The sequence below is a fragment of the Bacidia gigantensis genome (assembly GCF_019456465.1).
Source record: "Bacidia gigantensis strain McMullin 20006 chromosome Unknown contig_180, whole genome shotgun sequence".
Taxonomy (NCBI): Eukaryota; Fungi; Ascomycota; class Lecanoromycetes; order Lecanorales; family Ramalinaceae; genus Bacidia; species Bacidia gigantensis.
In genome coordinates, this window is record NW_025408596.1 from 789,084 (window position 1) to 813,519 (window position 24,436).

Below are 24,436 nucleotides of genomic sequence, written 5' to 3' on the forward strand. Positions count from 1 at the left end.
CCGCCACTTTTTTAGGTGAATAGTAAACAGCATCACACAGTGAAGGTGGCAAATGGCACATGCTTGATCAACACGACACACATGGTAGGCTCATGGAAGATTCGCCTAGACCCCACTCGATCCCCCCAAGAATAGCGTATACAGTCATCTGAAATCCTCGTTGAGATTTGTCCATGGAAGAGCCAGCTCATGATATGCAAGGTAATCTGAAGAGCTCAGGCTTCGGTACTAACATTGGGTGCATTTGACGAACAAGTTTGATCTTTCAAGTGCTTCTGTAGCGCTATCTGGGTCGTCGACTGCAACGCTTTGAAGTCTCCCCCAGGGCATTCGTTTAGGTGGTGTGCAAGTTTCGAGGCTTTGTTCGCAGGCATCAGGAATCTTGCTACGACAGATCAAAACGTCTATCAAGATTCGTTCGTCAATCTGGAGGGACTGGCATGATTTCCCAATTCTTCTCATCCTCTCTCGGACTTTCTTTGATTAGCTGTAAACCTCTACGTCCGCAGAAGCCATCCCCAGTGGCCCTTCTTTCCTGCACTTGAAATGATCCACCCTTCTTGTCGTCACTGTTCGGTACCCAAATCTTCTCCTCGACCTTCTTCCCAGCCTCCTCCGTACGCCTCGGATTGAACCACGGAAGTCCAACCAGTCTATTCACCAGTGAATGTGGCAAAGTATAGAGCCGTTCAAAGCGCCGCGTGAAGTATAGCCAGCTCAAAGTACGTGCACTATAGGCTACCCTCACGAAAGGATTCATATATATACCAACAACATTCCCGCCTTGGACAATACCAGTCTGCCGCATCAAATCAGCATGTATCAAACAGCACTCAGATGCGTCCCAGTAAAGATCATCTGAAGCCCGGAATTGAAGAGGCTGCGAAGCTTGAAAAGGCCTGGCATCGAAAGCGACCATGCCTCCCCAGCAGCTCTTCACACGCACAGCATCCTTGCCAGCGAGAACGTCGCTCCTGCTGATACCGCTACCAGAGCTCGTGAACCAGGGAAAAAACGGTACACCCATGCTATAGCCGTCCGCGTCTCTTGTAGCGAAAGTATCGTAGAATTTGAACGGATTGACGAAATCTACCGCACAAGCTGCGCGATAGGAAGCCTGACCTGTTTTATCATGGTTTGTTGAGAACAGGAGCTGAGCAGCGTCTACAGGACGGAAAAGAACATCGTTCAGATACAAGATTTTGTCATATTGCACGCTGGACATCTCTTTTGCAAGTGGAAGAAGAGCCCTGTTACGGACTTCCGCCAGGAATGCAATGCGCTTGATCCTTTTTGACCCATCTGGTAGAGAGACATGAGGCACATCCTGCATTGTGAAATTCCGATCCCAGACGATCGACTTTCGGCATTGAACTTCATTCTCAAAAGTCTTTTGAGCGGATAGAGCGTCCTCTCCACTCTCATTCTCGTAAATGCTGAGGTATACGTTCTCCTTACCAAGTATTTCAATGAGATCCAAGACCGCTTTACCCCAATCCCCACCAAGTAAGTACCCCCTTCGTCATAGATACTAGCCGCAATAAATATCTTTTGATTCCCTGGGTTTGCGCGTCCGTCATCCTTTGAGCCTTCCACCCGTGCCCTCAGGTCCTGGTATCGTTTTGGTGGCCGCGTATAGGAAGGATTGAAAACGCACGTAAGAATGACAAGGAATGCTATGATCACTAATGAGGTGTGTAGCCAAAAGCAGCATCTTCGAGTCGGAATGCACCGTCTTCGACTTCTTCGCTGTTGAGATAAAGAACTTCTCCGAGCTGGGAGCTTTTGATAACCCTTCTGCTTCAACAGCCATCTCGGTAATAGGACCGACAGGAGCGCCTGCGCTCTACCCATAAGAGGCACTCTTGAGGCATACGAGGATGCGCTTCGCCCGCTTGACTGGAAATCGTGACTGTCAAGGTCGAATACCTCATCTGATTCGAAAGACTCCCGTTCAACGAGCTCGTATTCGTCTGGGGCGGTCAGACGTGAGTTCATCCTGCTTCATGACGCAGGTCTCAACCTAGCAGCTTGTCGGTACGATCGATAAGGGTCTAGGGATGATTTGGGGCAACATTTGGTGATCACGTGATTAAGTTGCCTGCGCCCCCCAAAATCCGACACTAACTCCGTCTTCCTCAAAAGAAAAGTAAGAGTCAGAGAAGCCATTGCACATTGCAGATCTAATTGTACGACACTGATACTACCGAGCGAAGATGGCAGACTCAGGGTCAGAAGTTCACATTGACGAAGACATTGGCAAGGATGACCCTTCCGCAAATGGGTCTCAGTCTTCGCCCTACAAGTCACTACTTTACGCATACATTCAACATCCACCTTCTTCGAGCTCTTCGTATCTTACACGAAAGTCTGAGACAGGACCTGTCAGTGAGCATGGTGATCCAGAAGTTCGAAAAGAATGGAAACCCGCCTCAGCATCAGCACAGAAGAAGGCGTCGAAGGCCTACGATCAGTACAAGAAGAAGCTTGCAAGACAAGACGAATTTGCGATAAGGAAAAAACAGGAGCAAGTGAAGAGACAGCAGGCGCTGCAGGAAGCAATGAAGGTGAGAATCACTGAAGATGCTTCACTGCCTCGAGCCTTCAAAATCCGGCTGGATGAGCAGGATCCTCAGTTGGTTAAACTGAGGAGAGGTGACAGCACAAAGGATGTGGACTATGGAAACGGTAGCGGCTCAAGGGTGCGAGTCACCGGAAGAGTACATCGGTTGCGCGACCAGAAAGATGTCATTTTCGTGACGCTACGAGATGGCTACGGCACAATGCAATGCGTCTTGACGGGCGATTTGACTAGAACATACGATGCCAGAACCCTTACGCTCGAGACCTCAATGGAGATCTGGGGTGAGATGTGGGAGGTTCCACACGGACAACATGCCCCCGACAATCGTGAAATGCACGCTGACTATTACGAAATCATTGGTAAGGCCGCTGGAGACAAGGAAGCTATCACCACCCGCGTAGCCAAAGACGCAGATCCGCAAACCCTTCTAGACAACCGACACCTTGTGTTACGAGGAGAGAATTCTTCAGCCGTGATGAAGGTCCGAGCTGCACTGCTCCGCGCATTTAGAAGAGTGTACGAGAGCGAGATTACGCCATCTTGCCTCGAAGTCACTCCACCTTGTATGGTCCAGACGCAGGTTGAAGGTGGAGCGACTCTCTTCGACTTCAACTACTACGGCGAGAAGGCCTATCTAACACAATCATCTCAGCTCTATCTAGAGACATGCATAGCTTCCTTGGGCAACGTCTTCTGTGTGGCGCCTTCCTTTCGTGCCGAAAAGTCTTTGACCCGTCGACATCTCTCAGAGTATACCCACGTTGAGGCAGAGCTTGACTTTCTCTCCTTTGATGACTTGCTTTTACATTTGGAGATGGTAATGAGCAATGTCGTTGAAATCGTACTTTCAGATCCGAAGATCAAAGCTATGGTGTACGAGCTCAACCCGAGTTTTCAAGTCCCGGAGCGACCCTTCAAACGCATGACTTACGCCGAGGCCATTGTTTGGCTTAGGAAGAACGAGATTCTTAACGAGAACGGGCAGCCTCACGAATTTGGTGACGATATCGCCGAGGCCGCAGAGCGAAGGATGACAGACATTATCAACCGTCCAATTTTTCTAACACACTTCCCGGTGGAGATCAAAGCTTTCTATATGAAGAAAGACTCCCAGGATTTGAGGGTTACAGAAAGCGCTGACGTCCTGATGCCTGGCGTTGGAGAAATTGTAGGAGGGAGCATGAGGATCGATGACCACGATGAGCTTATGGCAGCCTTCAAGAGGGAAGGCATTGATCCAAAACCTTACTATTGGTACACTGACCAGAGAAAGTAAGATTGACCCTATTTTGCCAGCCACAGGCGATGCTAATGATTGTAATAGATATGGGACCTCGCCTCATGGCGGCTACGGCCTCGGCCTTGAACGGTTCTTAGCCTGGATGTGCGGGCGATTCACGGTCAGAGAATGTTGCCTGTATCCTCGATTTACTGGCAGATGCACGCCTTGACGATTGAGTTACTGCCTACTCTACGTTCTGCACCCTCTACCGGTCTTGCTCATACGAAGAAAGTTGCTTTTCAGCCATTTCACAGGCACTGGTATAAGACCCTAGACGCCCTGGCGTTACGAAATAAATGTGAGATACCCCAGTTCCAACAGAAATAGAGGCACTTTAGTGCAAATAGACTATTTACTTCACTTTCACTATCGTTTTGATTTTTTCGCAGGTGAAGCTAGGCTATTTCATTCACTACGCAGGCTGCCGGTCATAGAACCATGACAATCTTAAAATTCAGGGTAACGCCCACCCTGTTTCTCAGTCTGTGATATGGGAAAAGTGTCGCAATTTCCTTTCCGCCCGTCATCGCAGTGTCATGATGGTGGGCTTCTACCAGCCCACTTCCGCCACCCTTTGATTTGCATGTAGTCTCTCTCCAAACATCCATCATGTTCTGCTCACCCTAGATATCGTCCATCGAACATCGAGTCATAGTCATGGCGATCAACAAAGCAAAGATATCAAGACCTCTCTGCTCGAAGTCCAGCACGGGCTTCTCGCTAAGACGCTCAGAAGATAGTGATGGTAATATCACCGACTGACTCTTATTACCACTAGACCGCTGACATCAAGATCACTAGCTATTAAACTACTGCCTACAGCACCTGCGAACGTGTTGGATATTGAAGAGGCGGCTCCTCGATCTGCTTCAGCGCTCAGCTTCAACTGTGTCGGTGTAGCAGCATGTGATAGTGATTCTTCCAGTATCGAGACCGTCGTGCCATATACGCGTCCATGGGATGGCATTAGTGAGCGCGAAACCAGGCTTGGCTACAACCCTTCTGAAAGGATAAATTACTCATTAAAACGCGCCACAACTTTTCGACTTTTCGACCTGACACCGGAAGTCCAGGACAAAATAATATGGTGGTCTGTTGTCGGTATCTGCAACAAGAAGGAGCTCAAGCCTTATGGCTACTCCGCGAAGATGTCTCGTAGTGGCAGACCAATGTTCAATGTCATGGTCGCTTTAGCTGCGCACAACAATCCTGAAGCTGGGAGGCTGCTCAAAGTTGCGAAGCAGTATCTGTATGATAAAGACACTCCAGGCAGCGTTTGCATCCTGTGAAGCTTGCTGACATGTCTTGGGATTAGATACCGTGACAACACGTTTCAGTTCACCAGTGCAGTCAGCCTAGTGCGCTTCTTCAAGTGCATTGGCGAAAGCAACTTCAGGACTGTCAGACTCGAACATATCGGAGTAACAAGAGAGTTCTTCAAGCTTACGTGTGCCAATATTTTGGCCGTATATTGGCTTCATTGGTGGTCTGGGTATTTGAGAAGAGAGATGGGCTGCGTCAGAGTGTTGACCGGTACTTTGGCGGACTTCAGTCTCTGGGATGGAATCAAGTCAATTAACAGCTCTGTCACTTTTTTGGAAGACCGAGTGCCTGAGATACTCATCACTGACGCGACCAAGCAGGTATTCTCTTCCAATGCCAAAAACAATACAAATCAAGCCCCCACTTTTGCAGGGGACTTTCCTAACACAGTTCCACAGGGGCTTGATCAGCTTGATGAGGACAGCCAATTGTTTCGGGACTTTAGGGATAGCGACGAATTCTGTGTCCAGCATTTTCAAAAGGAGTGCTATTGGCTCCTAAGAGAAAACCAAGGCAAGGATCCAGAATTCATGATCTCGAGCTTGTTTCCAGAATTTGTAACCGAAAACGTACAGGGCCTTGCATGTCTGGGAATCGAGAATAAGCAAGTGGTGTCTTCAATTAGAAGACTTCGTATTGCGTTACCCAGGGCTAATGGCATTGCCAATGATGAAGTTCGTGCTCATGAGAGTTCAGTCAAGACCGCGAGGGCAAGCATGCCTGTGTGGTTTGGTACTAACCAGCCCGACAAAAGGACTATAGCCACCACTTTGCAAGACCGTCCTCATTCGACAGGTTGGAACGACACGTTTTCAGGTTTTTTCAAGACAATTGTCGGATCTCCAACTAATATGACTCAGAGTCTCGAAAATCTGGTGAAGCTGGGTATAATTTCAATCCAAGAGGTATGTACAGTGCTATTCTTTGCTATTCTACAAATATTTCTTAGGCCCTTGCTTACTTCGTCGTTTGTACAGTGTATAGACGCCATAGAGCAGAACTTGGATCACAACGAAAATGAAAATGAGCATGCCCATGCGGGGCGCATTCGTCGAGATAACTGAAGCAGGTGCAGAGTCAGCAGAAGGAAGTGAATTGCAGCAAACGAAATTGTTGAGGTCTCTGAGAAGTGATGGAAATTGTTACGGGAAGGAAGGACCTACTGTTGCTTAAGTGTTTAGGGATACCCTCAGTAAGGCTATCGTGAGAATCCTTCATCAGGCCGTGGAGGTTGGAAACTTGAGACTGGAAAGAAGTCAACGTCTTGTCGATCCGTTCGATTCTGTCGTTTTGAGAGATGATGGAATTCAGCGTGTCACGATTCAGTAGAGCTCGTTCGATATCACGATAGTGAGCGTCAGAATCTCTATGTAGGATACCAATTTCATCCTCGAGTTTCTGCACGGCCTGTGCTAGTGATTGTAGTCTGTTTGTTAGATCTCCAAATTGGGATTCGTATGATTGAGATATGGGCACTGATCCCTGCTGAGCATTCGACTGTGAATCTTGCCGTGGATCTTGCCGTTGACTTGATTGAGACAACGAAGAAAGCTGGAATTTGTAGGCCTCGAAAGAATCGGGTGTTTCTGCTGAGGCAGCAGTCAAGCCAAAGCTGTACCCCGAAGGCATTCGGATTTTATCGCTTGAGAAACAGAGTTTGTCGTCTATGACGACTTCAAAATTCGATGGCTCCTGCCTAATCTTGAGTCTTGACGGTCGACCAAGGTTCCTGAATGAGAAATCGCAATGCCCAAAGGCGAGAGAGTCGACCGAGTAATGATGTTTGAAATCAATGCTGCCATCATTCATGAATCCTCGAATGCTTCCCCCCTTAGTACCTGTAAGCATATACTCTAAAAGTCCTCGAGGCAGTTGGCTTCTTACCTTGCCACCGTACTGATCTATACTTATTACCATTCCATCAAAGTTACCTACGGTGTAAAGGCTGGCAGTGTCTATCCCTGCTCTACCATCTTTCGTGAACCAGACCTGCAGGTTTCCCGATCCTCGAGCTGGGCCGGATGCTCGAAAGTCAAGCTCCGCCATCCAATCACTCTGCTCGACCCTTGCTCCCGACCACGCGGCACCTCTTATATTCCCAGGATATGGCGGCGTAAGGACGATCTTATCTGACAAGAGTTGTGGGACCTGCCCTTCCCCTGAGATATGCCAACCCGGAATATCAACGCCATTGGGTGATATTCTGTCGGTCTGACCAAAGCTCGAGCTTTCTAGTATTGATTGTGCCGACGCTAAAGTTGCCAATAGGCACAGATTTGCAAAGTAGACCATGGCTAAGGCGGCGCAGATCGTGCAGCTTTGGGATGTGAGAAAAGTTTCGTGCAGTCTCTGGGTAGGAGGAAGGCCAGCAGAAAGGTTGGAAATTCCGAGTCTTATCTCGAGCAATGTGCGAACATCTTGGTGATCAATCGGATGTTTTCTTGGAAGAAAGGACACTCTTCACGATGCTAATGGCTGCAACACAGACGACAATGGCAATGATGCTAATGCGGACTTCCCGAGCGACTGAAGTCGTGGATGGCGAAAACTCGACGCTATGTCTTATGTTCAGGTTCTGGAAGGCGACAGCATGCCGCAGGCCAACATCAGACATATCCATGTTGTGAAGGAAAGCTGTCGTTGACGTTCTCGGCGTTCAGCCCTACGAAAGCGCGTCTCCATTGTGGCGTCACGGCTCACGGCACTGTTGAGATTCCAAAGTCTACCATTACAGCTCAAGCTGTGAAGTAGAGAATGGTCGGATGGCGGAGGTTTATCCTACGATAGTGCAAGTTGCTGTCGTCGTGACAGCTTTGAAATTTCTACTCTTTCCGGCATAGTGAGTCTTCTTTGCATGCTTGTGGCTGAACCGAGAGCTCACTGTCTTACAGCAAATCGACCGACTTCGAAGTTCATCGCAATTGGCTTGCCCTCACCCACTCTCTTCCCCTCAAAGAGTGGTACTTTGAGGTATGATCCTCTCTCGCTCCTGAATTTCCCGCAATGCTAAGTATGCCACATAGGAAACCTCACAATGGACGCTGGACTACCCGCCTTTCTTCGCGTACTTTGAATGGCTGCTTTCACAGGTCGCCCACTTCGCCCACGCACCCATACTCGACGTGAGCGCCTTGGGTTACGATAGCTGGCAGACCGTATATTTCCAGAGGGCGACGGTCATCGCATCGGATTTGGTGCTCGTCTTAGCACTCTACAGGTGACACTGCGCGAGCGTTTTTACTGAAGTACGGACGGCTCACGAACTCGATAGATATGTTCAGACATCACCATCGGCAACTCAAAACGCTCCTCAAGCTGCAGCGATCTCGATTCTACTTTCTCCTGCACTCCTGATCATTGACCACATCCATTTCCAGTACAATGGCTTTCTCTACGGAATCCTCGTCCTGTCAATTGTCTGTCTCCGGAAACAATCCACTATGCTCGTTGGGAGTGGACTTTTCGCTGGGCTTCTTTGCTTTAAGCACATTTATCTTTACCTGGCGCCCGCCTTTTTCACTTATATCCTCAGAGCATACTGTCTGAGTCCAAAGTCGATATTGCGTCCGAGGCTAGGCAACTGTACAAAGCTGGCTGCAGTGCTCACGATGGTGTTCGGGAGTGCTCTCGGACCTTTCTGGTATTGGAGCCAGCTTGATCAAGTTGTACGCCGGCTTTTTCCGTTTTCTAGGGGCTTATGCCACGCTTATTGGGCTCCTAACGTCTGGGCTATGTACTCTTTCACTGATAGGGTACTGCTCTGCGGTAAGAGTGCCAAACAAATGGTTACCCTTGCAGACTGACGAGTCTAGTGGCCTCTAGTCTAGGCTTGAAGACTGATGCGGCCGCGATAGCAAGCGCGACGAGGGGCCTTGTCGGTGATGCCTCATTCGCAGTCCTCCCAAACATATCTCCTAGGACTACCTTCATCCTGACGATCGCCTTCCAGACTGTACGTATTTGAACATGAAGTCCATGAGCATGAGGACTGACGAAACGCAGGTGCCACTCATCAAATTGTTCCTTGTGCCCAATTGGGATATGTTTGTGGCCGCGGTGACATTGTGCGGTTACGCTTCCTTTCTCTTCGGCTGGCATGTCCATGAGAAGGCAATACTGCTTGTCATAACTCCCTTTTCCTTGATCGCACTCAAGGACAGAAGGTACCTGGGCGCATTTCGTCCACTGGCGGTGGCCGGTCACGTGTCACTTTTTCCGCTTTTGTACACTGCAGCAGAATTTCCCATCAAGGCAGTATACACGATCTTCTGGCTTGTTTTGTTTCTTTTGGTGTTCGACAGGCTCGCGCCTGTGGCGCAAAGGCCCAGAGTCTTCTTGCTTGACAGGTTCTCGCTCGTTTACATCGCCATCTCGATACCCCTGATCTTGTACTGCTCATTAATTCATGAGCTGGTATTTGGGCAAAGGTATGAGTTTTTGCCTCTTATGTTCATAAGCTCGTATTCGGCGATTGGAGTAGCGGGAAGCTGGCTTGGATTTTGTGTCGTCTTTTTCACCTAAGAACGAGAGATACCCACATAAGCAAGTTTACTGTTTAGCATTACGCGAAAGCAATATATTCAATTTGAAAAGTTGCAATGACTCGCACGATCCGCTTCACCTCTCGTTTCCTACTGTCGCCCTCCAGAAAACCCATGCAGCAAACAGAATAGGCGGGTGCTTCCAGAGCAAGAGACAGGTAGAGTGCGAGCGTCAGAGACCACTGGGTGCTTGCAAGCTCCGAGAACTTTGCAGCAGAACTTAGCGTTGCTATGATCGAGGGACAAAGGTCTCTTAAGCTCAATAGCTGGAATCGCCTACGTTTCGCGATCCGAACGAGTACAAATACGTGAGTGGTTTGCGCCTTTGCAGATTGCGACGCAATGCCGGAAAAGTTAATGGTGGGGGAAAGAGTGAAATAGCTGCGGGAGCCCAAAGGCAATAGGAAAAATAAGACTTTGCCTTAGCGCAGGCCCCATTTCTCACCATTCCTCATCGGTCCTGCTTAGAGCTCGTCTATTGGGGGTTTTAAGATCATACTGATTTTTCCCGAGCGCCTCTCCATGTTGTTCTCTTTCAATCACCCACCATCACCCCTTCTTCACTCAAACCATCACCAGCACCCCCTGAGTCGGGCCAAATGGTCCCAAGACGCGTCAATATCTTTATTCTCACAGTCTAGGGGGCTTCCTCCTTGCCTGCCGTCATGTAAGCTATGTTACTGGACGTGTCTTGATTTCATGTTCTTCAAAGACCTGTTTCTCGGTCTGAAGAAGCAAGATACAAGTCGAACCCCCATCTACTGTTTGCGCATGAAGCCTGATCTCTCCTGGACTACCATGATATCGGCTGGCTGTATGTAAAATTGCGTTGTCTGGCTTTCGATCTTGTAAGGTTTCTTTGTTCAAACATAATTCGGCTATGGTATGATTCACTGTCCATCTGCTCGAGAGTATATCCTCAATCATGCTAGGTTCTATTCAAGCGAAAAAAGGTCCAGAATCTAACGCCAACTCCTTTACCGGATGACGCGGAGGTAACATGTCCCTTTCTGGTGCTTCGGCTCATTACTAAGCCCCCCCCAGATATGGGTAATTGAAGAAACTGGTGAGTTCTTTGGAACGTACGAGGACTACCTGCGCCGGTAAGCTGCTCCGTATTATGTGGTCTGTCCTCGCTTCTGGCTCACACACCATCTTAGCAATGATTTCTACAGACAAGTAAAGTGTAGCATGTCTCTTAGTTCCTCTCGCGATATTAATGTTTTTCTAGCACCGTTTTATTTGTGAGATCACGGGTCATTCCAATCTGACGTTCAGGGAAGCTCAAAGAAGCGAAGTATGAACCTTCAAGCTTCCTTGCCCGAGGGGTCTGAGACTTCGATGTACTAATACTCAACAGCAAGAAGCCTCTGGCGAAGTCGACGACGCGTTTCCAGAGGCATTGCGGGAGCCAATATTGAGAAGGGTGCAGTTCTCACAGGTAGCGAGAATCGATTTCCTAGGCAAGTTCCTGCCATCTCAATTAGATTTGTGGCAACCTGCTAATCAAGTCCAGTTGATTATATCTATGAGGTGAGACAACCCTATTTTTGTTATACTGACCAATCGTTGAATGCCTCGCAGGAATTCAAGCATGAGTACTACCCAGGAGAAACTGTTATTATAGCTTCAGGCGACGAGCGTTTGACTGGCCAGGTAACAGAGAAAGCCAAGTTTCCGGAGTTACTAAAACCAGACGGGACGATAGAACGCAAAGCGTTCACTCGATATTGGTGTCGAGTTGATGGGCAACCAGAGGGTCAACCGATTTTCGAGGAAGATCAACTTTCAAGGGAGAAGAAAACGTTCACTAAGTTGCGGCTTCGGTCGTTCCTCAAAAACTCTGCGTCCCGTGAAACCTGGTCAGGGGCACCATGGCTTGTCAAGCAGCGTCTTGCCGAAGAGTACCGCATTAGCACCGACATACCTCCGCACTTAACGCAAGAGGCGCAGGCAAAAATTCGAAAGGCCTTACAACCAAATGGTAAGAAGATCGAATACGAGGGTTCACTGCATAATTTCCCTGCTTATGGACCCCAAGGGGGGCCCCAGTATCACCTGATCAAGCCGCGAAGCAAGAAAGAGGGACAACAGCAATTAGAGTTCTCGCAGTTTCTACAGTATCATCAACCGACGGCGAGCAATGTGCCACTTCATGTTCCTCCGGGGTTCCAGATTGTTGCACATGGGCCTCATCAAATGGTCAATGGGTTTGCTCCCATAGCAGCCAAAGCACAGCCAAAGCCTGCAGCGCCTCCACCGCCAAAATATCCCATCGAGGACTTAGAGATTCCTCCAGTTCGGGATGGAGTCCATCGCCCAGCTCTAAAATTTCTATCCGATTTCCCATCTCCAGAAGATGAGATGGTCGACACCGAATCGACAGGTATCGAAATGGAGTCTGTAGGATCGCTGTTGGAGACATGGAATACTCTCAACGTTTACTGTCAAGTCTTTCAACTTGACTCGTTCACGTTCGATGATTATGTTGAGGCCTTACGTTTTAGCTCCGATGAAATCCAGTGTGAATTACTTGTTGAGCTTCATTGTGCGGTTTTGAAGAAGCTCGTCAACGACTCAAATGACAAGAATGGACAAGTTCAGATATCGTTGCCTGATCAGCCAGAGAGTGAGGATGAGCAGACATCCCCGGAGGAAAGTAGCCAGGCCTCCCCCGAACCTGAGCCTGTGAAGCCTCCAGCGCGCTCGACCAGAAGTAGTCTACTGAAGAATGAGGCCGCAGAGTTGAGAGAAGCCACGAATACGCTGTCACTATCAGACACCAAACTGCACCGAGCCACGGAAATGGACCATCACCAACGCGGCTACGATTGGAAAATGCGATTGCGAAAACGCGATTTCCAGGAAGGTAGGTGGGTTTGCATCATTGTAGGGCTTTTGAATCAGCTTTCTCGCAACCAACGTCTTTCTAAGACCTGCACTGACATCCTAAAACGTCTTGCCCCTCTTGACAGGGACCCCACACCGGAAACGGCTTTTGCGCAATATCAAAGTCTTGACATTAAATATCGGGTCAACATCATCCAGACGCTCTGTATGAAGGTCTTAGAGACAAAGATTGTCAAACAATATATGGAGGATTGCAGTATTCAAATGACGGAACATCGCAAAGAAAAGAATGAATTGAAGAGAAGCTGGAAAGCAGCGTAAGTTTGGCACATAAGGCAGAACAGATGTATCACGTAAAGGCAACAGTTGACGTTTTCAGGGCGGACGAATTACGCCAATTACTCGAGGAACGGAAAGCTTTACAGCCCGACGACACTTCGGCAACGCCTCCGCCTGAACTGGAGGAGATAGATGACCCGAAAATCGAAGCCGACGAGGAAGAAGATGGCGGTGGCACTGACCTCATGCCAGAATCAGACGACGACGCACCTCACCAAGGGCGATCGTTGCGACGAGCCAATGATAGGGCGACCGCACGTAGGAAACGCGCAGAAGAAGACAAGGAACGTAAAGCGGCAGCTGCAGCAGAGAAAGCAAAAAAACCTTCCAAGGAGGAAAAGAAATACGAGAAGATACTCTCAAAGATTGAAAGCGTCAAAGAGCAAATCAAGGAGCTTGAAGACGAGATTGCTGTTGTTGAAAATGATTTACGCGAGGCCGACTGTCCGCGTACTCGAGTACTGGGGAAGGATAGGTTTTGGAACCGCTACTATTGGATGGAACGCAATGCTATGCCTTATGCTGGTCTGCCAGATAGCTCTACCGCATTTGCTGGGTATGCAAATGGGTGCGTTTGGGTGCAAGGACCAGATGAGTTGGAGAGGATGGGGTTCATTGAACTGTCGGACGCCGAAAACATGCAGTATGCCCGTGCGTTTCAAATGACAGTACCTCAAAGGAAGGAGATCGAAGAGGGTGAGACTCACGTCACGGACGCCCATCAATGGGGCTATTACGAGGATCCTGATACTTTGGATATGCTCATCGGATGGCTTGATAATCGTGGCGTAAGGGAGGCTAAGTTACGAAAAGAACTGCAAGGCCAGCGCGAAGCCATCTCGCTACATATGCGGAAACGGCAAGAGTACCTTTCCAAAGACGAGGATAAGAAGTCAGAGCCTGCTGAGCCTGCGACTGGGGTTTCAACGCGGCGAAAAACTTACGTGGACCCCACGAGTCATCATTTCCTGGCTTGGAGAAATACAACGGCTCTGCGAGAGATTGGTCATCTACACTCCGAGAATCAGAAACCTACTACAAGGAAGCAACGAGGAATTGCTGTCAAGAAAGCTCAGCTCATTGAGGAGCCGGAAGAACCAGCGCCACGTCAGACGAGAGGAAATGGGCGTGGAGGAAGTGCGAGAGGCACGGCGAGGACGCGTGGGAGGCAGCCGGTAAGGCAGGGGTCTCGGTACGATTTTTGATGAATCCCGGAATGTTTTGTGTGCACTTGGTGGATCATTTGCTAGCGGGTTCTGCATGACTTGCTCATGTAGTAAGTTTACGACAAGTGTATTGTAGAGGTCATTGAAATCCTCGTAGTATGCATTAGCCATTCTACAGAGATGGCTGTCATCAGCTCAATGGAAAAAACGGGTGGCTGTCCAGAGACTACTAAATCTTTCGATTGGGGTTACAGCCCCAATCTCTGAGCGGAATTGAATAGGTTCGCCAACAGCGAGTATTCTACTTTATGGGTCGAGGATATTGGATTTTGCACGAGTGTCGTCTCAGGCCCGGAAGAGATTCCGCCACTGTGCTTCAACGCCGGCTCCAGTATTCCTTTTACCCCCCTGGTGCCCCCTCCCACTCAGTGATCATCAGTGGTGATCAGAGTCCAGGCATCGCTCAGAACATCTCTGGAGTATGGCATCTGAAGATGTCAGTCGGCGGGGTACGATGCTAGGTATCTACGTAAAGAACCGTTTTGGCTAATCTCCATCTTAGCTTCAGTGACCTACAATTCTGAGGTGGGCTTTTCGGAATCTACCACTGGTGGGAAATTGCTACCCAAGAAAGAAAAGCCAAATGGGGCAGTGAAATTGAAGAAGTCAATCGCAAAGAAGGCAAAGGATACCGAAAGCAACGGTGAGCGATTTAGGTGAAAGGCTTATTGGGTTCATGCTCTAAATCCGCCACTTCAGGTGGTAGTACCTCCCCCAACTCCCCGATGATCAACGGTGCTTCCAAGAAGCCGCCCGAGGATCGACCTGTTTGCAGACACTGCAAGAAGTCATTCGACCCCGCACAACTCGAGTCTCACACCGTGGGCTGTCTAGAGAAGAAAAAGGAAACCGCAAGACTGAAGAAAGAGCGGAAAGAGGTCAGGGCTAGAGAAGCTGCCGAAAGACTACGGGATCAGCAACAGGCAGGAGAAAAGGACAAGGATGGTGATATTGTAATCGGAAGCGCAGGCGGTCCATCAGCCAGCCAGGACGGCGGTGACGCAGACAAAGCCAAGAGCAATGGCGACATTAGTACGGGCGCGAAAAAGCCGCCCCGCAAAACCGCTTCTAAAGCGCAACCAGGCGACAAAATTACCAACAAGAAACGCAAAGCAGACGGCGAGGATGCTGAAAAGGAGCCCAAAAAGAAAAAGGCCAAAAAGGACGATACAGAAAAACAAGCCCCAAAGCCGAAAGTGACCAAACCGCGCGGTCCCGTCAACGTGGAAACACAGTGCGGTGTCCCCTTGGGCGAAAAAGGTGGATTCTGCGCGCGCTCCCTAACATGCAAATCACATTCCATGGGTCTCAAACGCGCTGTCCCCGGCCGCTCAGCACCCTACGATCAGCTGCTCGCTATGTATCAAAAGAAAAACCAGGCGAAGCAGCAGAAGGCGCTGATGGATGCGCAAGCAGGTGCGCACCCGCAGGACGAGGAGGATGCGGATGGGGCGAACCTGGATAGTGATGAGGAGCGGGAGGCGGTGATGAAAGGCTTGGGAAGGTGGAGACCTAGGCCTCTCGAGCAGGTGATCACAGTTGGGGTGGGCAGGCGCTACAAGTACGTGCGTTTAAAGGAGGCGCTGGGGAGTGCTCTCGCAGGCGGTGGAGGACGTGGATTGTTTGGAGTTCCTGCCCCCGTGCCGACAACAATTGGAAGCACAGATGGTGGTTTTGCTATTGATGGGGTGGAGGCGGCAATGGAAGGGCAGGGGAGGAAGGCAAGTTTTGCCAGCAGTGTGGGAGCGGGCCATGGGCATCCGCTACCGAAGGGTGTCACGGTCAAAAAGGGAAGTGTGGCTAGTAGCACCGGCGGGGCATGAAGAGAGCATGAAGAGAGCATGAAGAGGGAACTGCATTGCAACTTGGGGTTTGGATGAAGACCCATGGTTTGGATGGAGTTGGATACGACTTGGTGATACCCAGCGATGTACGGAAAGGCATGTTGACGGCGTTCTTGCAGTTTGTGATTCCCAACGGACTAATTGAAAGACATATTCTGCTGACATAAGTGCAGCCTTGGTGTGAACGCACTTCTCAGAGTGAGACCATCATTACTACAAGTAAAACGCTCGTATTTCTGTAGTAACACAGATACTACCTGTAACGCTCCGCTAAGGACGCAGCCTCTAAACAGGAAAAGCTGCCTGATTGTCAAAGTCACTTTCCAAGGGATCTTGACTCACGACTTCCGTATCTTGATTGCCATGTACAACCCAAATGCCAGCATCTCTACACACCCTCCAAACCGTCGTTCCTCATCATCAACAAACACAAAACACAAAAGATATCTCCTGTTCGTTTCCTACTCAGCGCCTCTCTCTGCTCACTCTCTCCTCCACCCTCTCCCTATGCACCTTGTTTTTCAAATGCACTTCAAAATTGGTGACGCCTGTCTCTGGACCCGGCGTATACCACTTGCCCGGACAATCCAAACATCTGATGCGTGGATAGTACATGGTCCTCTGATGCTCGCTAGGAGGCTGCTCAGCTGGTTTGCCGTCGCGACTGTGAATTGGCTGGTCGGTCCGCCTGTCGACCATGGTGAATCGCATCAGGCCTTCAAATTGGTCGTCAGGGTAGGAGGGTTGGAGGCGACGGAGGGAGTTCTTGAGCCAGTCGGGAGGCGGGGGCTAATCGGACGGTCAGCCATGATTGACTTTTCAGGGGAAAAGAGGGATGGGCCTTACAGGAGGATGCGCTGCGCTGGGTGAATGCTTGGCATCTACCCTGCCTAGATGCGCAGCGTGGGGATGCAGGACGTTACCGTCTCGATGCTGTGGAGGGCTGCCCTGGTGCTGACCATGTTGCTGACCGGGAGTTGATGGAGGACCCATGGCCCCTGGCTTTGGAGTCGTGTGGCTTGGTGTTGCGCTTTGAGAGCGTCGCCGAGGAGAATCTCCTCCTCGCGGATGTAGCTTTCCGTTCTTTTGATCGCGCATGAATTGTTTGAATCGTGGCGGTGATATTCGAAGTTTGACTACGAGTGAGAGAGAGGCCTCGTCAACGCTTTCTTCACGATAATCTCTTCTTCGGCCTGTAGTCCGTGTCTCATGATGGTGTAATGTCACAGATTCTGGTGTTGCCGAGCGGGCGAGCGCGCCTTTCATCGCGGTCTGAGCTGCAGCTGCTGCACCTCTCATCCCTCGAGTTCGTGCAGTGCCGGAAACCAGATGCTGTGGTATTGCTGGGGACCCGGGGACAGATTCCTCGCTCTCTTCGCTCTCGGAGCCTTCTATACTATCACGATCACGATAACCCGGTCGCTTCGCCTTACCCGAGGCTGTAGCGACTCGTTTAAAGATACGACTATCTTCGAGGGTCTCGGCTGTCCCCGGCATTATAGCAGAGACGACCATGGTCCGAATCGTTCGTCTGCGATCCTTCAAGTCTGGTAATGCAGGGCCACCACGTCGATTGACAGAGCGCTTTTGTCGCCTCTCTTCTCGCGAGAGGGACAGCTCCGTCCTTTCTAGGTCCGCTTCGTTGAGCTCATATAGATACGGAGTGAACTCCTTCGCAGCTTGGTATGGTCTGAAGGCAGATGGCATTGGCGACGGCATCATCCCCGCCTGAAGGTCTTGGTCTGTTATTGGTCGCCCATCGAAAGGATGGCCAATAATGTAAAGGCTCCTCGTGAACAGCTGACATTGCTCCCTGATATCGTGCGCAATTGCTGTCGCAAACTCACCGGAAAGAGACAGGTCCTTTGCCATCTGTCGAGCGAACAACTCCGGGGCATCTGCGGAATTGTTTATATCCCACTCGAATTGGTCAACAAGCGTATGCTGCCCAATTGTAATGTTCAACTTGACGGTAATGCGCATCTCGTCGTCCTTGTACGCAGTGTAAGGTAGGTGAGGATCTTCCGGCCCATCATCTACAAAAGGGTGTGGATGATAGTCTTGAATTTGTTCTTGGATGTTACTTTGTACTTGACGGAGCAGACCATCGCAAGTTTCGAGCGAGAGACCAAAGTCTTCAACAAGTTGTTGGGCAAAGAGTTCCGTGGGCACTACCCTATCGTGCAGATTCCATGTAAAAGTATCTCGTAGGCGGACTTTCTGCCACTCGATATCAAGTCGAATAGGTATCAGCTCTTCCAGTTGGTTAGCATGCTTCTGCAATTCCCTCCTTGGAATTCGCAGTTCTCTTGTCTTTCTGCCACCTGGACGCGTGTTGACATCTCGTGGCAATATATACCCTCGGTCATAGTGGGGCGGTGGGCGGTTGGGGATAGTCCCATATTGTCCGTATCCTTGGCCATAAATGGCAGCTGGGGAAGCAAGACGGTTGACCGGGTATGCATTCGCTGCACTCGTCTCATTATTACGGTCCAATTCAGGGGGGTCCTTTCGTAGCTTGAGATTGAAGGCTCGCTCTTCCCGTTGATCTTCCATGATCTTTTCGATCCTCCTATTCTGACGGATCATCGCCACAATGTGGTACGAATCGCGATCAATGTAATCATTTAATTCAAACTTCTCCAGCAGCCTGCCATCTGGATCGTTGAACCCTCGACGCTTGCCATGATTTCCTTCTGGTAATGGACGACTGATGCGCGAACCAGAGCGAGAACGCTTCCTGGTCTGAACGACGCCATCGGGCTTTGGGCTAACCGTTGGTGAAGCTGTCCCATTGACTTCGCTCTGGTCCTCAATCCCGTCGATAGCACCGTTGGGGACCGAGAACTTTGAATTGGGCACCTCAGCTTTGGCCAGTCCAGTCTTACTCTCATGAAACGCTCCATTTGATGTAGATAAAGCCTCAGAAGGTCTGGTGCTGTCGTTAGATAGATCGTTGGGATGTTGGGAGGTCGTCATGGTAGGGGGGCGGTTATCGCGAGGGAGGTCAGTGGGAGGGAGGGGTTGGTGGACATCAATGCCACCCGTCAGAGGCAATCATGCTAGAAGCAGCTATAGGTCAGCTTTTATCTGACTCTTATTGCGCCCTTGGTGATGTCCCACGCGCGTGAGGACCGCACGCTGAGAGGGAGGGGAAGCGGCCAGCCCTTGGAGAGGGAGACAACATCGCAGGCTGGGGAGGGCAAAAGGTTGGAGCATCAGGGAGCTGAGCAAAGACGGATGAGGGCGAAGAGGATACCTACGTACCGGCTATTTACACACGTGAGAGCGGGGTCTGGAATCATTCTCGCTATGGGGAAGTTCGCGTGCCAGATCGTTTTGGTTCGTCCACTCTGCCCAAGTCCCAACTGGTGCACGTTTGTCGCAAAGACGCTCATAGGGCTGAACGCTTCTACACGACTGACCTAGGAAGGTTTAGCCGACGCACTTGCTCGATACGGTTAGCGCTCTATCCCTTTTTATGTCCCTTGGGTCCCCCTTCTTCCTGCCACAAACAGATGGCACCTTTCCTTACTTGTTCTTTTCAATATTGCAGTGGAGCGTGCGTCAGTATATCAACTACCTTCTGGCTCACGGGTCTGAATCATCGGTGCATTCTCCCTCATGCATCTTCAGCTGTTTTTGATAGGATCTGGAACTAGATAGATGTGTTCTCCCACCCCCATACTACAATCTTGATGCTAGTTTGAAGACTACCATCTCCGCAATCATGGGCGGCTCTGTTCCGACGATTCCGGGAAATAAAGCAGACCATAGTCTTGCATCCGGCTTTCGCTATGAAGTTGCAGGTTTATTAGGACGCAAACAAACTACTTTTCCGGGAGCCCAGCCCGTAAGCTTTGCAGCGAAACACTTGACCGAACTGCAGAGCCAGGACTATTATGTCTGTGAGAAGACCGATGGCATTCGTTGTCTCATGTACCTAACCCACGATGGTCCTCAGGAGGTCGTGTATTTGATTGACCGCAAAAATGACTACTACCATGTGCCTGGCCTTCATTTCCCTGTAAAGGGCAGCGAGACAGAGTTTCATAAAAACACTATCGTGGACGGTGAGCTTGTGAACGATACTCTTCCAGATGGCACCGTTCAAATGAAGTATCTGGTCTTTGATTGTATGGTCCTCGATGGAAAGGTTCTCATGCATCGAACTCTTGACAAGCGGCTTGCTTACTTCAGAGAAAACGTTTTCTTCCCCTACGAGGGACTGTACAAGAAGTACCCAGGTGAGGAAGAATTTCTGCCGTTCATTTTGAAATTCAAGCAGATGGAGCTCGGCTATGCAATCGAGAAAATGTTCACTGAGGTCTTACCGAACCTGCAACATGGTAATGATGGCCTGATTTTCACCTGCCGGAATTCACCCTATACACCAGGTACAGATGAGCGTATTCTGAAATGGAAGACTAAGAGCGAGAACTCCATCGATTTCCGTATGCATTTTCGGTTCCCAATGGTTGAGCCGGATTCTGACGACGAGGACGAGGAAGGAGCATACCCGGACTACACCGCCATGCCTCAGGTGTACCTGACTGTCTTTGGAGGAGACAATGCTGATGACAAATTCATGGGTGACCTAAGTCTATCCCAAGAGGAATGGGAAGCTATGAAAGAACCCAATGAGCCGCTCGGCGAGCGTATCGTCGAGTGTACCCTGGACCAAGATCACAAATGGCGCTTTCTCCGATTTCGTGACGACAAAAAAGAATCAAATCACGTGAGCGTCGCGGAGAAAGTTATTGAAAGTATTCAAGATGCGGTCTCAAGGGAAGATCTGGTTCGGCAACAAGGGCGCATCAGAGATGAATGGAAGAAGCGGCAACAAGCAGCAGCAGAGGAGCAGGCCAGGCAGGAGCAGGATGTGCGACGATCAGCCGCTGCAGCTGCCCAAAAAGGGGGCAAGTGGACAACTGGGCGATTTAGTGACGGACAGTGGAGCCGTTAAGCGGAAGTTTGAGGGAATTGATCAAAATGGTACGAATGGTGGTGCTTCTTAAGAGTGCTCTACTTTAGACTCTCACTGAACACATCTGGGAATATGTCTTTTTTTTTCAGAGTTCTTCATTGACGACGACCTCAGATATTAGAGCAACGCTTTTGTCTCATTTTCTGACAGAAACGTCAAAATCTTAGACTTACGGATAATGCTGATATTGCTGTTGCCGAGCAGCCGACTAGCCTACTATTTCGGATTTTTGATATTACGACCAGGTATAGACACTAGAAATGCCAAGTGCTCCGGCCACTTTTTGGAGCTTCACCACAGGTTTCTTGAGACTTGCGAGTCAGGGGACTCCTTTTGAATTTGGAAAACACGCTTCGAAAATATTTACTTGCAGGGTCAGGATAAGGTTTCATCGTGACAACCGCACAGTCCCAACGACACTTTGATGATCGGAGTTGTAGACACCATCCTCAAAGCAATTGGGGATGACAGCATAACCATCTGCGAGCCATGGACCCTCAGGAGGATTTGTCGGTCCATGGGGTTCGTTGCTCGTCATGTCATTTCTAGGGTTGGTGGGAGACTTTGAATTTGCTCCACTAAGAAAGATGAAATCGATTCTCTTACGGCGAGTGTCTAGGGTAAAGCCAGAAAAAGTGTTGATGTCTCCGTACTGTTTCTGGATTGGCACTAGATCCCTCAAGTCGGCCATTGGAGAGCCGTCCGACGTGACCTCAAGATAGGCTTCTTCATGAGACTCGCTGTTGAAGTCGCCTCCTAGGAAAGATGGAATCTCCAAATTACGTCCTGCATACTGCCTGATACGCTCGAGGATGACCTTGGCTGCTTCGAGTCTGGACCGGGACCCTCGTTCGTCCAGATGGGTGCCTTCAGCAAATCGGAGTCAGCAATGCTTCTTTAGACTGGAAGGAGTCACGGGACATGTCTCTCGAGTCATGACTCCGAAAACATCACTTACTGTTTGCCAAGACTTTCTGGCCTGTCATTCGATGGGAGAAGGTACCGGTCGTGAGGATCCTGGGTGCTCCAGCATCCCAGCCCTTGGAGGGTTTGTCTGGCGTCCGAGAAAGCCATGTCGTATGCCATTGGTCAAGTTTCCAAACGCTTGGTCTGTAGAGGATTGGCGAGTATTCTCCCGCCTTTTGGCCATCGTTGCGACCAACACCTATGTGGGACCATTCGTCATCCTTGTTCAAATCATGCAGCACATCATTCAATTGATCGTGAAGCACTTCTTGTAGGCAAATGAACGATTCGGCGCAATGCGCAGTGTGATAGAGTAACTCGCTAGTCAAATAAGGTCGACGAACCTCCCACCTTTCCTCTCCTTCAAATGGAGAGTCCGTCGCATAGCGAATGTTTTTAGTAAGAATAGTCAATGTCAGAGGTGTGCTCGTACGTGAAACAACTCTCATTGCGTGGGTCCACAGCCAAGATGTAGTTCAAAGGAAGACCCTGGAGCAAGTAGATGGCGACCCAGAGAATTTGTTTGCAACACCTCAGACAGCCTGAAATATACGCTGAGAGGACCATAGTTGCGCATAGTCGTGCCGTCGCCAAATTTCCCTGCTGGGGTTAAGGCCCACGGGGGCCATAGGGGTAGGGCCACACGGAACGGCGCGGGTGCCAGACAGGGGACGGGTAATGGAAGGGACCCCTCGGACATCCAGTCCCCACATCAAGCGACAACCCCACTTAAACAACATCCTCTCGATCCTCACGCGACTTTCCATGTCATACACCCCTCTCGACGTACAGAATTATCTGAAAACATGGCAGAAGAAGCGACCATTGGTAAGTTGCTGTGTAACCGTTCATGTAGACCAGACATCAAATCAAGAGCGACAACCTACACCTGCCGAATTCGCCCTACCAGGTTTGCTGCAGCTGACGGGATGTGCAGATTATTCTTTGAATAACCCGGATACACTTACCAAATACAAGACTGCCGCTCAGATATCTCAAAAAGGCTTGGACGCCGTCATCGGTAATTACTATTCTCTGTTGGCCACGGTCCTAGCGGCTGATTCACGTTAAGGGTGGTGTCAGGAGGGCGAGAAAATTGTCTCCATATGTCAGAAAGGAGATGATCTACTCGAAAAGGAGATAGCCAAAGTTTACAAGGGGAAAAAGATCGCAAAGGGTGCTTCCTCCCAGTTGCCAAGCGCCCAGGTTGTATTCCACTGACATTATTCAGGCATATCACACCCGACCACGGTCTCCCCAAGCTCTTATATTACCCCATACACGCCTCTAACAACAGACAGCGAAGAAGCAGCTGTTACCCTCCAGGGCGGCGAAGCCATCAAGATCCAACTAGGCGCCCAGATAGATGGCTTTGGGACCATTGTTTGTGATACAATTATTGTAGCGAGTGACAAGGATAAGGATGAGAAGTTAGCAGGCCAGGAAGCTGACCTACTATGGGCCTGTCACTACGCCAATGAACTGCTTTTGAGGCTAATGCTTCCCCCGGGCCTCCTAGCGACAGGCACGGATGAAGAGAAGAAGAAGGCAGCCATGGAAAAGGCTCCCTCCCAATCGAGGATTACCAAGATGCTAGAAACTGTCGCGAAAAGCTATGATTGCAACATTGTCGAAAGCACCACATCTTGGCTTTTCGATCGCAACGAGATCGAGGGCAAGAAGAAGATCGTGCTTGCGCCCGAGAATGAGAATTCCAAAGGTGAGGGAATACCAGAAGTTGGTGAGGTATGGGGCGTCGAAATGGGTATTAGTACAGGCACAGGTAAGAACAGAATCCTCGAAAAGCGCCCGACTCTGCACCGAAGAACCACCATCACCTACCAGCTTAAAAGGCCTAGCTCCCGAAAGACTTTATCTGAGATAGTAAAGAAATTTGGCACATTCCCATTCAGTCTACGGCAACTAGGCGATGAAAGAGAGGCAAAGGTAGGTGTCGTGGAGTGCGTTCGATCAAATGTGCTTCGACAGTATGAGGTTATTGCCGACAAGGATCTAGCACCTGTTGCGAGGGTGTTCTGTACTGTTGGTATGCTTGTACCCACTCTTTGATTCTCAGTGGAAGTCAAGCTAAGTCTCTAGCTATCACAAAAAATGGGATTACTCGTTTGACTTCGCCTACAGCCCCTGACAAGGAAAAGTATAAGTCAGGGAAGAAAATTACTGACCCGGAAATCCTAAAACTTTTGGATCAACCGATTTCAAAGCCTACGAGTGGAAAGAGTAAGAACAAGAAGAAGAAGAAGAAGCCAGCCAAGAAAGCCGACGAAAATGACGATGATGAGGAGGACTCGAGCTCCGATGCCTAATTTCGAAACACTCACTGTATGAGATGTCAGTAGCCTTCCAAAGCTTCAAGGTAAACCGACTCTGGTGCTTGTTAGTATCAGACGGGGTCTTCAAGGGCATTATGAGATTGTTGATTGGTGATCTGTAAGGGCTATAGGAGCTCTACGCTACTCAGGGCCTTTCTAAC

General features: G+C 49.7%; 9 protein-coding genes across 9 annotated transcripts; 5 read left to right on the forward strand and 4 right to left on the reverse strand.

The window, feature by feature from the left end:
- Positions 1-421: 421 nt before the first annotated feature.
- Positions 422-1,998, reverse strand: KY384_003201 (uncharacterized protein; the record flags this gene model as incomplete). Its single annotated transcript, XM_044811721.1, has 3 exons — positions 422-1,436; positions 1,484-1,685; positions 1,743-1,998. The coding sequence occupies 3 exons, from the start codon at positions 1,996-1,998 to the stop codon at positions 422-424; spliced, it is 1,473 nt and encodes a 490-aa protein (XP_044670854.1).
- Positions 1,999-2,216: 218 nt separating this feature from the next.
- KY384_003202 (uncharacterized protein) lies at positions 2,217-5,155 on the forward strand (the record flags this gene model as incomplete). The annotated part of the gene is made up of 3 exons (XM_044811722.1): positions 2,217-3,856; positions 3,909-3,994; positions 4,689-5,155. 3 exons carry the CDS (start codon positions 2,217-2,219, stop codon positions 5,153-5,155), a joined length of 2,193 nt encoding a protein of 730 aa, XP_044670855.1.
- A 966-nt stretch (positions 5,156-6,121) lies between these two features.
- Positions 6,122-7,481, reverse strand: KY384_003203 (uncharacterized protein; the record flags this gene model as incomplete). The annotated part of the gene is made up of 2 exons (XM_044811723.1): positions 6,122-6,249; positions 6,353-7,481. 2 exons carry the CDS (start codon positions 7,479-7,481, stop codon positions 6,122-6,124), a joined length of 1,257 nt encoding a protein of 418 aa, XP_044670856.1.
- Positions 7,482-7,746: 265 nt separating this feature from the next.
- KY384_003204 (uncharacterized protein) lies at positions 7,747-14,124 on the forward strand (the record flags this gene model as incomplete). Its single annotated transcript, XM_044811724.1, has 11 exons — positions 7,747-7,812; positions 8,213-8,406; positions 9,012-9,141; positions 9,192-9,258; positions 10,372-10,397; positions 10,775-10,833; positions 10,891-10,909; positions 10,962-10,974; positions 11,247-11,263; positions 11,315-12,897; positions 12,960-14,124. 11 exons carry the CDS (start codon positions 7,747-7,749, stop codon positions 14,122-14,124), a joined length of 3,339 nt encoding a protein of 1,112 aa, XP_044670857.1.
- Positions 14,125-14,566: 442 nt separating this feature from the next.
- Positions 14,567-15,968, forward strand: KY384_003205 (uncharacterized protein; the record flags this gene model as incomplete). Its single annotated transcript, XM_044811725.1, has 3 exons — positions 14,567-14,606; positions 14,654-14,788; positions 14,845-15,968. The coding sequence occupies 3 exons, from the start codon at positions 14,567-14,569 to the stop codon at positions 15,966-15,968; spliced, it is 1,299 nt and encodes a 432-aa protein (XP_044670858.1).
- A 486-nt stretch (positions 15,969-16,454) lies between these two features.
- KY384_003206 (uncharacterized protein) lies at positions 16,455-18,968 on the reverse strand (the record flags this gene model as incomplete). Its single annotated transcript, XM_044811726.1, has 2 exons — positions 16,455-16,778; positions 16,836-18,968. 2 exons carry the CDS (start codon positions 18,966-18,968, stop codon positions 16,455-16,457), a joined length of 2,457 nt encoding a protein of 818 aa, XP_044670859.1.
- A 751-nt stretch (positions 18,969-19,719) lies between these two features.
- Positions 19,720-20,955, forward strand: KY384_003207 (uncharacterized protein; the record flags this gene model as incomplete). The annotated part of the gene is made up of 1 exon (XM_044811727.1): positions 19,720-20,955. One exon carries the CDS (start codon positions 19,720-19,722, stop codon positions 20,953-20,955), a length of 1,236 nt encoding a protein of 411 aa, XP_044670860.1.
- A 409-nt stretch (positions 20,956-21,364) lies between these two features.
- On the reverse strand, positions 21,365-22,391 carry KY384_003208 (uncharacterized protein; the record flags this gene model as incomplete). The annotated part of the gene is made up of 2 exons (XM_044811728.1): positions 21,365-21,843; positions 21,935-22,391. The coding sequence occupies 2 exons, from the start codon at positions 22,389-22,391 to the stop codon at positions 21,365-21,367; spliced, it is 936 nt and encodes a 311-aa protein (XP_044670861.1).
- A 357-nt stretch (positions 22,392-22,748) lies between these two features.
- KY384_003209 (uncharacterized protein) lies at positions 22,749-24,269 on the forward strand (the record flags this gene model as incomplete). Its single annotated transcript, XM_044811729.1, has 5 exons — positions 22,749-22,770; positions 22,799-22,963; positions 23,015-23,119; positions 23,174-23,989; positions 24,085-24,269. The coding sequence occupies 5 exons, from the start codon at positions 22,749-22,751 to the stop codon at positions 24,267-24,269; spliced, it is 1,293 nt and encodes a 430-aa protein (XP_044670862.1).
- Between the last annotated feature and the right edge of the window lie 167 nt (positions 24,270-24,436).